This window comes from Aplysia californica, unplaced genomic scaffold (genome assembly GCF_000002075.1).
Source record: "Aplysia californica isolate F4 #8 unplaced genomic scaffold, AplCal3.0 scaffold00388, whole genome shotgun sequence".
NCBI lineage: Eukaryota > Metazoa > Mollusca > Gastropoda > Aplysiida > Aplysiidae > Aplysia > Aplysia californica.
In genome coordinates, this window is record NW_004797658.1 from 319,694 (window position 1) to 334,399 (window position 14,706).

The 14,706-nt window shown below is 40.5% G+C and overlaps 1 protein-coding gene across 1 annotated transcript; it reads left to right on the plus strand.

Moving 5' to 3' along the window:
* On the plus strand, positions 1–13,862 carry LOC101860755 (phosphoenolpyruvate carboxykinase, cytosolic [GTP]). The gene is made up of 9 exons (XM_013085576.2): positions 1–752; positions 2,452–2,742; positions 4,377–4,561; positions 5,199–5,402; positions 7,001–7,188; positions 7,597–7,813; positions 8,205–8,412; positions 8,956–9,155; positions 9,775–13,862. Exons 1-9 carry the CDS (start codon positions 727–729, stop codon positions 10,233–10,235), a joined length of 1,980 nt encoding a protein of 659 aa, XP_012941030.2. The 5' UTR covers positions 1–726; the 3' UTR covers positions 10,236–13,862.
* Positions 13,863–14,706: the final 844 nt, after the last annotated feature.

The window sequence follows — 14,706 nt, forward strand, 5'->3', positions numbered from 1 at the left end:
CCCCCCCTTTGTTTCCCACTGCTCATTCAAATGCACATACTACGACATGTAGACACAATTATTAAGCCACCACAGCAAACAAGAGCAGACACACAATTCCGAGCATGTGTATTTCTCTCAGCTTGCAAATAATAATAAAAACAGCATCCAAGCGTCGGATATAGACTACTAACAGACCTGTGTCTTCAAACATCGGTTGATAAAAATCAACGACGGCAGCTCCAAAACGCCCTCCGTAATTACGACTTGGAAAAGGGAATTCTCGTCAGATCAGCTGATCGATGTTGACCTATTTACTGGAGCCAATCAAAATCCTCAAAATATGGCCTACTTTTTTGATCCCCCTCGGTAGATTCCGTCGGGCAACGGAAAGTTCTAACCTAAGAACAAGCATATACATCCGAGGCATCAAATAGTTTTGCAGTTTTCAATCATTTCAATACAATGAATTCTTTGGAATCTCAAATAAATATATTCAATAAAATAAAAACTAGTAATTGAAATTAAATATACCTTTACATCTTTTTGCAAAGTGAAAATCGAGTGATATTCTGACGCGGATTAATATTTTAGCTGGCCTAGATTTGTGTAGTTATTTTGAGGCCAACGTGACGACTCGCCGGTACTAGCACTACTAGATCTAGCGTGTGTTCACGTCTCAGGGCTGCATCTCTGCTCCAACGCTTCTTCATGTCTACTTAAACTTGTGCTTCTACACACGTCAATATGGTTTGGATAACAAGATTAGCAAGGTATATTTGTATTAAGATATTACTTTTTTGTTTTGGCCTAATCGGAGTTCTTTTGATGTTCTTTTTTATTCATAATCCCGTAAGACGCATAATCAAATGAATAAACTCGGGCGTTTCTCGACATCCCCGCCTGGAGGTGTGTGAGTGTGAGGCGAAATCTCGGACGTAAGAAATCAATGCCACGACAAAGGATTATAATATATGTCACGTGGATATATCTAAAACGCTGTACCTTTTGTATGTAAAAAAACTTTTAAGGGTGGCTCCCGCCACACGTAGGCCTAACTACTTTGACGCTAAATAAATCTGGAATTGGGCCCTACTGTTTCAGTCTTTGTTGCGTTTTGATTTCCACGATTCTCTGGCTTTCTTTAGGGTCTGATCTGGGGCTGGGCCTGATTTCTGACAGGCCAGCTGGCGCTTTTTTTTTGGGGGGGGGGGGGGGGGGGGGTTAAATACCGTTGGCTAATGTCAATACTCTATTATTGCACTTGCCCTTAGATTAAAATATCGTATTGAATTGGCAGTTAATTCCGTTAACTTCTCAATTGGAATGCGAGTAGTGTGGTATTCATCAGCACAGTGCCCCATTTTTTTTGGTCTGCTCAAATAAACAGCTGAGGCTGATGAAGAAGTCATCATGTCATGTTGCTTCCACACATAGGTCTAGATCTATATCTAGATCTAGATCTAGATCTAACTTAGTTACATCTTGTACAACCGAATAGTAACAGTAGTATTTTTTAAGGCCAGATCTATTAATTTCTCACAACGTTCGGGAAAATAAACTTGGGAAGGACTTCCGTAACGAGCGACCACCCCAACAATGGGCAACAGAAATAATTATTATAATGAATAAAGAAGAGACCTAACCCTACCCCAGACCCTCACCCTACGCCCTACCCCAAACCTTAAAAACCTAAACCCTACCCCTAGCCCAAACCCTACCCGTACCCCTATCCCATACCCATCTGTTCTCCTCCCTAAACTTGAACTCTATTTCTCCGAATGGTTTTCTCCGAGATTTGTAGATAATAATTGCGAATGGAGTGGCCCGTGTGTGTCTGTCTGTCTGTGTGTGTGTGTAGGCCTAAGGTGTGAACGGGACGTGGGGTGGGGAGGGCGTGGAGGGATTTTTTATTTTTGCATGAAGGATTTTAGTTTTTGCTGGGTGACTAAATGGAAAATAGGTTACTGCCAAGATCGATCAGTCTTGTTTTCTCGCAGTACCTTTTGAAGGCATTTTCAAATGAAGTATAGTCCGGGAATGTTGCCCCAACCACAACTGAAGTATCTGAATATTCCGACATCTAAAAATCTCTAGCTCTAGAAATTGAATTTGAGGCCAAAAAATGCTTCTTCCCAGTCCTCGCAGAATGGCAGAATGAAAGACGACGCTTAAATTTCGCGAATACCCCAAAAATCTCGAGAACGGAAACCGTTCGGAGAAATAAAGTTCAAGTTTATTTTCCCGAATGTTCGGAGAAATAGTCACTTCGATTTTTTAAAGGGGTGGGGGGGAGCAGTTTTTTGTTGTCGATATTTGTATTGTTGAAATTTCTGAAAGTACTAGATTTCTATCACTAACAGGTTGACTTATTCGGCCCTAAATATGGGGATATGGTGTTTCTCACCCCACCCCGCATTTTTTCCAGAGATCATGCTTGTATTTTTATTTTTGTGTCCTTTATATTTCCAGCATATCCTCAAGGATCTTGAGAAATTCTCCTCCCCTGAAAAGGTTGAATCTCAGACAAGCAGCTCCCCTTTGCTCTGCCTTGACGGGCCAACAGAACCGGGAGTACAGAGTTATCTACGGAGACACCAGTAAACTACCGAACAAAGTTCGCCATTATGTTGAAGAGAACGTCCGACTTTGCAAACCAGATACCGTCCACATTTGCGATGGCTCCGACAGAGAGATTGAGCTGCTGAACTACATACTCCAAAAAGATGGGATCTTGAAGGCTCTGCCAAAATATGAAAATTGGTGAGTTGAAACTAAATTTTTTTTTTCATATTGGAAGCATGAGACAGAGAGAGAGAGAGAGTTTTCTTTGAAAGGCTACTGAGTTGTTACAGTCTTCTGTATTGATATTCTGATTGTTGAATGGTTCTCAAGGATTCTATTATTATTATTTTCCATTATCGTTTGTTTATATCATCCTCCTATTTTATCTCCTTGCAATTACTACTTGAATTGCTTTGCTTGGAATCTTGTGTTCTCTTCAAACTGAACTCTAAACGAGTATTATTTGTTCTTAATAGTATAAAATGTAAATACTAGGATTTTGGGTTAGTGTTCTTTATTTTACTGTTTGTAATTATTAACGGGTCAATGTAAAATTAAAATTGTGCCCGCTTTTCATGCGTTTGTGTTGTCAGCATTTACTTGCAATTTACAGCGGAATATCAGTAGGCTTTTTTTTTTCAGTAGGCTGTTACAGGTAAAAAGTGACCCAGCTTGCAAGATAAGAGTGGGAGTAGTCTGCCATCTGGGTCAGATTGTACGTAGTTAAGGACTCTTTGCTTCCTTCAGTTGGGGAGAAAATAGGTTAAGTATTTTTATCATCAGATTCTCTTTCTCTGGTTATACTATTATTGGGGTCACCAACTTGACCTTTCTGTGGCTCTTGTTATCTGTTGTTAGCTCAGTGTTTCCGCATTACTCCTGATAATAACTGGCTGCTATGTTTACTTTGAGTCATTGCAGTCATTATCATAGTGGTATGACACATACACTTATAGCTCAATGTCCCAGTCAGGAGTGAAAAAAAACCCCCATTTTAGATTTATTTTGCAAGTTTTGCACTTTGGCTTTTTAAAGTCTTTTTTGTTGATGCGAAATAAAAGACCTTTTGTTTTTTCTTTGAACTTTCCTCACAGCTGTTTGTCTCAGCTCTCTTTCCATGAATGGAATTTTCAACCTTTGTGATTGTCTGATCGATGGAGCTTTCTTGAACATGTAGCATGCTGAATCTGATTACATGATTTGTTTGTCTTTTTAGAATAGAAATACTGATTTGTTTTATCGTCTTCTGTATCGTGATGAAAATGAACTGGCATTATAAATTTATAAAGCATTTGGCAGGAGATTTTGAGATGTGACACCTGTGTTGGAGACAGCTGGTGTGAGCTGCGTAGGTTATGAATTATGGAATGTTTGAATAATGTGTGTGTTCTGAATTCACTTGGGACACAATGATTAAATTAATATCGCAGTAAAAGCAGTGGATTTGTTTTGCATGGTAAGATTATCTTTATAGAAGCACCTTGCCCATAGTACTGTTACTTTTTGAGAATCCATGATCAAAATTGTTTGAAGAATTACATTTTCTGACTGCCTATGTTAAAGGATGATTACACTTCTAAAAAAAGGGTAGATGAATGTCAAGTTGTTTAGACTTGGGCCATCTTGCAGGGATTTCTTTAAGTTGTAATCTCAGCGATGTATTTTGATGGAAGAGATATAATAACACGTTTATATTATAATGGGTGTCTTTTCCTTTGCCACTACGCTCATACTAATAACATGGTTTTGAGTTAAGCTGAGTTCTGTGACAGTCACTTTGTACTCTTGAAAGTTTTTTTTTTTTAACTTTCTTTTATTGTTTTCCATTCCAGTTGGCTGGCAAGGACTGACCCTGCTGATGTGGCTCGGGTCGAACGGCTGACCTTCATCTCCACAGAACTTCAGCGTGACACGGTCACTACGCCCAAATATGGGGCCAAGTCACAGCTGGGGAACTGGATGGACCCGGAAGACATTGATAACGAACTGAACATGCGTTTTCCTGACTGCATGAAGGGTGAGTAGAGGGTGCTTGGTTCTCTGGGTGGATGGAGGGTACAAGGTCCTGCGGGTGGTTGAAGGGTACCTTTGGTAGGCCAGGCCTGCTTTTCTTCAAAGTCTGGAAATTTTGTATATATTCATGTTCATAACACTCTTTGAAACTCAGACCTCATGTCAAGGTTAAATTTGTTTTTATGTGAATTTGCAATGTTCCGATCAATTAGTAAAATGATATGAGATAGCGATGACTTGTGAAAAAAAATTTGGAGCACATCTTTTAAAAAATATAAGGGCATGAAGTTTATTTTCTAACATTTGTGTCTCATTTCCATTTTTTGAATAAATTTGTGCCTTTTTTCTTTAAGAAAACCCCCCTGATATTTTGTTCAAAAAACTGTTTTGTGGGTCTGATTTAAACATTTTCACATTGTGTCTTATTTCTGGGTTATTATTAGGTTTTTATTTCCATTAACATTTTTGTTCTTGTTTTTAGTCATTCAATTATTTTAAAATTTTGTATCTTGTTTCCATTTGAAAAAAGAATTGTTTTAATTCTGTGAAAAAAGCAGGGTTTTTTTTTTGGGTCTTATTCCAATGTTTCAAAAATTTGTCTTGTTTCATTTTTTTCTACAATAAATTTGGCTCCCTTCCAGGACGCACCATGTTTGTGATCCCGTTCAGCATGGGCCCCGTGGGTTCCCCGTTCTCCAAGATCGGCATCCAGCTGACGGACTCGGCCTATGTGGTGGCCAGCATGCGCATCATGACCCGCATGGGCAGCCGTGTGTTGGAGACGCTTGGCGAAGGGAACTTCATCAAGTGTCTGCACTCAGTTGGCCGACCTCTGCCACTCACATGTGAGTCTCCTCACTTTTTTACTGCTGTTAGAATTTAAGTGAAGGTGTTTTTACTCCCAAATTTACACAATTTAGATCATTGAGGAGATGGGTTTCCGACCCTGCCTGTCAGGGCCAGCTCAGGTTGAGAGGATACACATAATCCCTGCTGAAAGATTGAGATACTCAATAAATATTCTTCCCACAAGGATATTAAACTCGGGGCTCCTGTGTGCAACAGCAAAAAGCCTAACTGCTACACTGCAGAGACTGGTCTACCATTGGCTCGGCTAAGAAGCTTTGTTTTAAAAAGTAAACTTTACAACTCTCTTCACCTGAGTGCTTAAGTGTGCCGGGGGGTGGGGGTGTTTGTACACTTCACTTTTACCTGTCAGTGCAGATGTTTTATAAGTTTGGTTAGCTGGTGGTTTGAGGGTGCCGTTTGTTGGTCATTCTTCTTTGCTCACCCTCTACTGTTTTTGCATATCACTCTTGCGTTTCCATAGCATTGAATGACTGCTTTTTCTGGATATCTGCTTTTTACTTGAAACTACACCATGCCTGTAGTTACACACTTCTTTTCTAATGGACGGAATCATTTTGGTCAAGATTTACTAAAATTTCAATGGGTAGTTTGAGGATGCCTCTGGTAGGTCATATTTTTTTCCCTCTGTTGTTTTTGTTTTTCAGTCTTGTTTTCACAGTGCAAAAAACCCATTATGTCAGTGTGCATCTCTCTACTCAAACAAGCAAATAAACAAACAAGCATGTCAGTGGCTTTATGCCTGCCTTTTGTTTGAAAACATCAGTGTCTCATTCAGGATATTTTATACAATTCAACAATGTTGGTATTTTATAAATCTAAAAGCTATTAATATATGATCAGAGAAAATTAGTTATACAGTTTGAAAAGGGTTTTAATCAGTGGATTATCCTTTTACTGTCAAGTTCTGTTGTATGGGAGAGTCACAGCTGGGAATTATGCGGCACAATGTATCCTACTTCACACCTGCCAGTGACGTCACTTTTTCACCATGTTGAAAGTTCTCTTGTGACTGCCAGGGTTGAACCACTGAGTCCCGTCCCTTGCATTAATGCCCTGATTATGCATGCATGCCAATGTCTATAGAGATGACTTTTGGCATCAGGGATGACTGTGCAAAAAATGTTGCCTTCATGTCTGTCTTATAAATGTACCAGTGTGCAAATTTCTATAAATAACTCTTGGCATTGGAGGTGACTGTGCAGAAAATGTTACTCTGATGACATATGTCGATTGCTAGATTATGGACAAGTTAAGGTATAAGACTGACGTCTTTGGTATAGCAGCCTGCCCCCTTTTTTGTCTGCTCAGGGGTTGGGTTTTTTTGGGGGGGGAGGGGGTTGATACGTTTTTCTCCTTTCTTTTTGTGTTATCTTTATCTGTATTTTTATGTGTGTGTGTGTGTTTTATCTTTATTATTCATAATTTTTTCAGTGTGCGTATCTGTAAACGTTGTCTCTTTTTTTATGTGTGTGATATTTAATTTTTAAATATTTGAAAAACTCTTTTAGGTGTTTTGTTTATCGTTTTTTTTTCTTTTTGTGTTATCGTTATCCATTTCTCTTTTTTTCTCTAGCACCCCTGCACAACAACTGGCCGTGCTCCCCGAAGAACACGCTGATCGCTCACCTGCCCGAGAGGAATGAAATCTGCTCCTTCGGCAGCGGCTACGGGGGAAACTCGCTGCTGGGGAAGAAATGTTTCGCTCTCCGCATCGGATCTATTCTTGGTCAGCGTGAGGGCTGGCTGGCAGAACACATGTTGGTGAGTTGTGGCGTCATCGTTACGTGTTGTTGTTTTTGTGTGTGTGTTCTCTATACCCAAGCTGTAAACTTTCTGATGTCTTAAAAATTCACTTAAATGTGCTTTGCTTGTTAGTAACATTGACACTTTATTTGTATTCTGTGATATTTTTTACCTATGAAGGATCATCAAAGTATAGATTTTCTTCCTGGGTTGTACATTCTATCTTTCTCTCTGCTGTTTCTGCTTTTCCTGGTGCTAAGCAGCCATCATTGTTTTGATCTGTGGACATGGAATGTCATTTGAATATCATTTGCCTGTAAATGCTCTTGTAGTGAGTGTTTCGTCAATTTTTTTTCAGTGGAAAATGAATAAAGTAAATCTTATCTTATATTATGATATCTTTATCTCACCTTTTTCTCTTCTCAGATTTTGGGCATTGAGAACAAAACGACGGGAGAGAAGCGATACATTGCTGCGGCGTTCCCCAGCGCGTGCGGCAAGACCAACCTGGCCATGATGACGCCGTCCCTGGACAACTACAAGATCACGTGTGTGGGCGACGACATCGCTTGGATGAGGTTTGATGATGCGGGACGTTTGAGAGCCATCAACCCGGAGGCTGGATTCTTCGGAGTGGCGCCTGGTATGTTGACGCTTACGTGGAAAAATCGTGTTTGGCTGGAAGGCATTTAGAAAGAAAGAACAAAATGTGTTCAGGACAGTTGGGGTGATGTGTGGTGGTTGGCTTTATTGTTTCCCTTAATTTCCTAATATGCCAGTGATTTGTTGATAAATCAATATCCTTTTGTGACCTTGAAGTCCTAAAAACGACAGATGGATAATTAATTTAATACAGTGTCTACACATACAGTTGTTGTGTGTTTTTTTAGGCTTTCAAAGCAATTAATTTGTGATTTCTAAAGTGACCTAGTCTCTTAAAGCTTCATTAGCTTGTTATGTGTGAGTATGTTTTCTGTTGCTATCAACTTAATTTGGTCAAGTTGTTCCTTCATGAGAACTCCTCTGTGTTTCAGGTACCTCATCAAAGACGAACCCTATTGCCATGGACACCATCAAGTCTAACACTGTCTTCACCAACGTGGCAGAGACCAGCGATGGAGGTGTCTTCTGGGAAGGTCTGGAGAAAGAGATGGACAACGGTGTGAAGATCAAGTCGTGGCTGGGAGATGAGGACTGGAAGAAAGACGAGACCGACAGACCGGCCGCACATCCCAACTCTAGGTGAGTCTTTGCTTTTTTTTACTTTCCTTTTTTACGGTAGCGAGGGGAGAGGCAAATTGAAATATGTATTTCTCTTGTTTGTTTTATCACCTATGGGCGGTCATGCTCTTTTTGTCTAAAGTTTCGCGACCTCCTCTTTCCATCTTTTCCCGGGCTTGCACCTTCCTCTCTGTCTGTCTGATCTCTGGTTGTAAGCTCTCGTTGGTAGAATATCTAGTGGTAATCTTAAGTTACACAGATAAAAAATGGATAAAATGATTTGGACTTTTGTCAAGACTAGATATTTTTATTTGGAAAAACTTGCTAAGATGAGTGATAAGGAAACAGAAGTATAATGTAGAATTCTTTAGAGCAACAGGGTGGAGAAATGAATGGAGAACCAGGATCTTTGATGTCTGTTTCAGATCTGGCCCTTTATGATTATGGTGCTCCTCCTTGTTCCAACAAGGCATGTAGGATAGCTGATCTCTCACCATGTGCCTCTGTCTGTGTTTCCCCGATTTTGTACCTTAGTCTTACACTGTGTCCGTCTGTATTCCCCAGGTTTTGCACACCAGCCTCTCAGTGCCCGATCATGGACCCTGCCTGGGAAGACCCAGAAGGTGTCCCGATCGACGCCATCATCTTCGGAGGACGTCGGCCGACCGGCGTGCCGCTAGTGTATGAGGCCTTCAACTGGGAGCACGGCGTGTTTGTGGGGGCGGCCATGCGCTCTGAGTCGACTGCTGCCGCTGAGCACAAAGGTGTGTAGTTGTATGTGCTGGTGGTGTGAGGGTTGAAGTGTGTGGCTATGTGTGTAAGGGTGGTAGTGTGCTGGTGGTGTGAGGGTGGTAGTGTGTAGTTGTATGTGCGGGTGGTAGTGTGTAGTTGTATGTGCGGGTGATAGTGTGTAGTAGTATGTGCTGTAGGGAGGGTGGTAGATTCTAGTGGATGTGGTATTGTGCACTGGGTGGTGGTGGTGGTTAGATGGATTGGATGAGTAATGGTTTTGTATTCTGGATAAAACCCTGTGATTGAAAGGACTGTCATCATTTTTATTGTGTTGAAAAACAAGATTCTGAAATATTTAATTAACTGTGACTTGTTCATGTTTCGTTTACTAAGTTTTACCTTCTTGCTGAAGAGTAACACAATTTGTCACATCCCTTTTCTGTCCAAAAGGCTTTGTCTGTCAATGATTTCAGTTATTTTATGGATTACATTTTAATTTCATACTTTTTGTTGCTGTTTTTCATTTTCTTTTAACTTATAGTTCTAGTTGAGAACAGTAATCAATAAGGCACTTTCTAACACTGAAAAAAGAAAGTAAAAAATTTTGAAGAAAGAGATGCTGACTGAAAATCTGTTTTTGTTCCTTCTCAGCCAAACAAATTATGCACGACCCGTTCGCCATGAGACCATTCTTTGGCTACAACTTCGGCGATTACCTCAAGCACTGGCTCAGCTTCGGCCAGAAGGAGAACGTGGTTCTGCCCAAAATCTTCCACGTCAACTGGTTCAGGAAAGGCCCGCAGAACAACTTCCTGTGGCCAGGATTTGGCGAGAACGCCCGTGTGTTGGACTGGGTGGTGCGCAGGTGTAACAACGAGGACATTGCCAAGCGGACACCCATCGGCATGGTGCCCAAGTTCGACTCGCTGAATCTGGAGGGTCTGGACGAGCCGGTGGACCTGGAGGCCTTGTTCAGCCTGCCCCGGGACTTCTGGGAGAACGAGGTGAACGCCATCTACAAGTACTTCGACGAGCAGGTCAATGAGGACCTGCCCAAGGAGATCATGAATCAGCTCAAGGAGCTGGAGAGCCGGGTGCAGGGCGAGCTGTAATTACCGTGACCTCTTAGGTGGGGGTCACTGTGAGGTTGTGGTCATCGCTTGTGAGTCCCAAAAGGGGTCAAGACCATTTGTGGGTTCAAGACTAAGAGGTGTCATGTCCTCTTGGGGTGTCTTAGGTGGTCGTGACCTCCAGTTTCACGAAGAGGGATCAAATCAAACGCAGTGCGCTTGTCAGGCCTCTCTTTGGTGGTTTGAGATTTAATCTGTTGTCGTAACGGAAATGTGGGACAATCGGAGGAGGGAGGGTTACTTTATGTTGTAACGGCATGGGCTGTTGGATTAATCATTGACATGCAGACAGGCATCTGTCATTTGACATACTATTTTACCCATTTCATTGACATTACACTTTTTTTTTTTTTTTTTGCATGTAATATATATATATTTTTTTAATTTGACTGTTCATTTTGTTGTAAATTAGTGGGATTAAGATCTCTCATCCTCTCTCCCCACTCCCCCCCCCCCCCCCCCCCCCAATGGATTTTGGCTATGACCACAAAACCTATTCTGTCATACAGAATATAAGATTATATAAATTCAATGATTGTGTTGAATATTGTGAAACCATAAATGATTTTTACCTGCCAACACAAAGTTTTTGTAAAAAATGTAAATTTTTGTTGTTGTTTGTTTGTTTTAATGAATGACATAACAATTTCTAAATTAAAAAACATTGCAATTAATACTGATGATGAAGCAATCAAAGCTCTCGTGTTTCCGTTGTGTTTAGGATTAAGTAGTCACTTACCTGTCGTATGTGTGCATTGTGCATATATGTGGGTGTGTTAAAGAGACAGATGGTTCATTGTTATGGTTTAAAAGGTAGATTGTACATCATTGTGATGAGTATGTGTGTGAGTTGTCTGAAGGTGCAACATAATCCTCATTGCATATGTGCGTGTGTGTTGGAAGGGAAGCCGTATATTGTGTCTGTCTGGCTGGGTTGAAAAGAAAACAGTACATCACTGTGTATGTTTGAATATGCTAAAAGGTTGAGTGTGTGCGATAAGACAGACAGTAATAATTCATGGTGTCATATTCCTGTACTTACATTACGTTGTGTCTATGTGCTCAGACCTCCAATTCCTGGGGCGTAGGGCGGCCGTTTTATGTAAAATGTGAGACGACCTGACAAAATGAGCAACTTCTCACAATCTACGAATACAGATGTCGGCTTGAAAATCGTCACATCAAATTTGTAAATTTTCAACTGGTGCCATTTACTTCAAGTTTAATTAATATGTCTTTTATCATTTCATACTTATAAATTGTACAAACAAACCTACCTATGGATTTGACATATCTGTCTGGCTCATAGGGATAAAATCCGAGCAGTAACTCATTTTGTCAGGACCCCTCTCAAATGTGTTCTATGAAGTTGTGGAAGTTGATAAAAAGTATACACACTTGATGCGTTTATATATCTATATATAAATCTACCTGCAGAATGATCTGTGATACGATATACTTATATACCAACTACTATACTGCACTTGGAGTTTTTTACCTCGTGTTCAAAATGAAAAGCAGCTAATTGTTGTGTCTATTGTGTTGTCAGATGCTCTAGTTACCAAAGCCTTATAGGGAGATGTTAACACATGTTTCAGTTTGATACATACATATATACCTCTGTACCTCTGAGCTTTGGGGTTTACTTTTTATAGACCAAAGAAATCTCCATCCCCCCACTCTCCCACCTTTTAAAAAAAAGCTTTTTAAATACAGAAGCATCAGCATAAAGCCTTTTAGGAGTTTGATTTGATCAAGTTTCTCTCGATGTTTGCGTAGTTACCATTGTCTTAGCTGCTTCTTTTAGTTTGTCCTACTTAAGCGTTAGCCTATCAGTGTAACTGGTAAAGCTTTATACTTTTTTTTGGATGTGGTAGTTTTAAGTTGTGTGTGTGCATTGAAAAAGTTTGCGTTTTTGTGGGTGTGTTTGTGCAGAGAGACCTATGGTAGAAGTTTGCATTGTTGTGGGTGTGTTTGTGCGGAGAGATAGAGGGTAGAAGTTTGCATTGTGTGGAAGATTATGTGGGGTGAGTTTTCACCATTTGTACTTACAAAGTGAGCATTCCATTTTGATTGTGTCGAATTCTTTCCCTCGGTTGTTTACTTTATGTGTTGTGTCAAGCTCAGGTTGATGTGTTCCAAAATACGATGCACTTTTTTATGAACAGCATGACACACTCTTGGTGTGTTTTGTGTTTGTTTTATGTACTAGGTGTGTTCCTTCTGTGTGTTTTTAAAGCATTGCTTTTCCAAAAATTAGTTTTATCTTCAGCTTGAATGTTATACAACATGTGTAAATGTGAGGATACAGTTGGGGTGTGGCTCCGTTTGTGGCTGTGTATTCGTATGCCTGACTGTACTGTGTGTGTGCGTAAAAGTCCAACATCTTGTTTATCGGTAAGTCTTGTATCTTTGTCTCGGCTAGCGGCCTATATGACTGCTCCAGGAAGTGAGTTTTTATCTCTCTACCGCCTGGATGCACGATGTTTGTGTGTCGTTTTGCCTGTATCTGCTTCTCAGTATCGTATGTCATTGATTGCGTATGTTTCTCCCAGATGCCATCTTTGATCTGAAAAGAAAAACCAACACAAGCACAGTGCTACATTGTTCACCTCATTTCAGTCACAATTATATTTTGTGTAGCAGTGCGACTAAATGAGTCACTCGACGCATTTTGACAATATAGCACTCTGGGCATAAAAAATCTGTTCTAACCTTACACAAGTGGGTGATAGCAGCTTAAGTCTCGCTGCTTTTGTTCCAAAGTTCAAATCGCTGGAAGTTAGGGACTGAAAAACATGGACCTTGGTAAAGACGAAGTTAAGCCCAATATCTGGAAATGGCTGAGTGCAGCAAATGATTCATTTTGTCACATTGCTACGCATTTTTGTTTTCTTTTGTTCTCCTCGTTCTTGCCATCAATGACCACAACTCATATATATATCATCGGGTATGTTATACCAATGTCTCGTATTTCTGTACTAATTTCTCAGCCCATTTCTCAATGTTTCAATGCCTGATTTACGCAGTGTGTCCGCGTTCCTGTCAGTTTTGTATATCGTCACCATCGCTAGAAAAATTATTCCACTGCCTATGGTTTAGTGGTTAAATGCTTGGCTGTCGCATGCAGGAATCCCAAGTGGAGAGAAATTTTTATCTAGTATTTCAGTTTTCTGATGGGATTTGTATCCCTCTCAGCCCCAGGTTGGCCCTGTCAGGCAGAGTCAGAAGCCCGTCTCCTACATGGATCTAAATTGTGTCAATGGGGGCGATAAAACGCTTACTATTTAAAAAATATTTGAGTTTGAATCCTCACTTTTCTGGTGATGGTGATGATATTTGTCTTTGTCGTTTGTGTGTTACGATGGCACAAGTTATGCAAGGTGGGAGGAGATGGATCAAAGTGTTCAATTTCTGGGTTCACGTTTTTAATTTCCGCTTCAGGTATATTTGCTCATTTATTGGCGTTTTCATGGCCATTTTCCACAATTGTCATTTTTTCATCCTTCACACACCACTGGGTCATTCATACTGGTATTGGCTAATAATGCTAGAAAAAAACACAATGATTATCATAAAATTAAAAATAAAAGATACTGATATGATGTACTTTTTGTCTTACAGTCTGGTTTGTTGATGACAATGTACATATTTGATCGTTTGTGTTGTTGGTTGTCTTTAAAATTACATATTAGTGGTTGTCTCTCTCTCTCTCTCTCTCTCTCTCTCTCTCTCTCTCTCTAGCCAACTGTTCACCAAAATCGGGGACTCAGAGTAGCTTCCCTTCGCAACCGAAAATTCGGAACGCGTTGCCTGTATACAACTCCCTGACAACAGTCAGTGGGGCTGAGAATTCCATTCTGTACATCTGTGGCGTGTCGCGAGACACGAAACCTCACGGCCAACTGACCTTGTCAACTGACCCTGTTAATAACCCCGGCCACTGACCCCGGCAACTGGCCTTGGCAAATGACCCCCACGGCGACTCAAGCACCTCAGCGAAATAAATAAATTCATTCATGCTTTTTCTCAGCTCAAAGCCCGCCATTTCTCCTAGCCCCATTGATAGATCTCTTTTATTGTTGTTGTTGTTGTTGTGGTCAAGTTGTTTTTTTTTAGGTGAGGACTGTTTTTTCCGCGTTTTTTCAAAGTTAATATATATCACTCCCCTCCCCGCCTTATCTCATCTATCTTACCTTAGCTTATCTTATCTTATCTTATTTTATCTTATCTTATCTTATCTGCACGCAGCGAGTGATTGGCAGGCACTCCGGCTTGTTTGTTCATTCTTTTCTATCCAAAATATTATATCGTTCTTGCCTCTCCTCCTCCTCCTTTTCTTTATGTTACTCTTCACTGACAATTCTAATCTTCGGCAATTGTATGAACTAATTGTGATGGAAATCGCGTGAACATCTCTCTCTCTCTCTCTCTCTCTCTCTCTCTCTCTCTC

What these genes read in the sequence shown, in the direction of transcription:
- LOC101860755 (XM_013085576.2), top strand. Translation starts at nt 727, where the DNA reads ATGGTTTGGATAACAAGATTAGCAAG. An exon ending in TGGATAACAAGATTAGCAAG is followed by an intron (nt 753 to 2,451) that starts GTATATTTGTAT and finishes TTATATTTCCAG; the next exon opens with CATATCCTCAAGGATCTTGA. An exon ending in TTTTCCTGACTGCATGAAGG is followed by an intron (nt 4,562 to 5,198) that starts GTGAGTAGAGGG and finishes GCTCCCTTCCAG; the next exon opens with GACGCACCATGTTTGTGATC.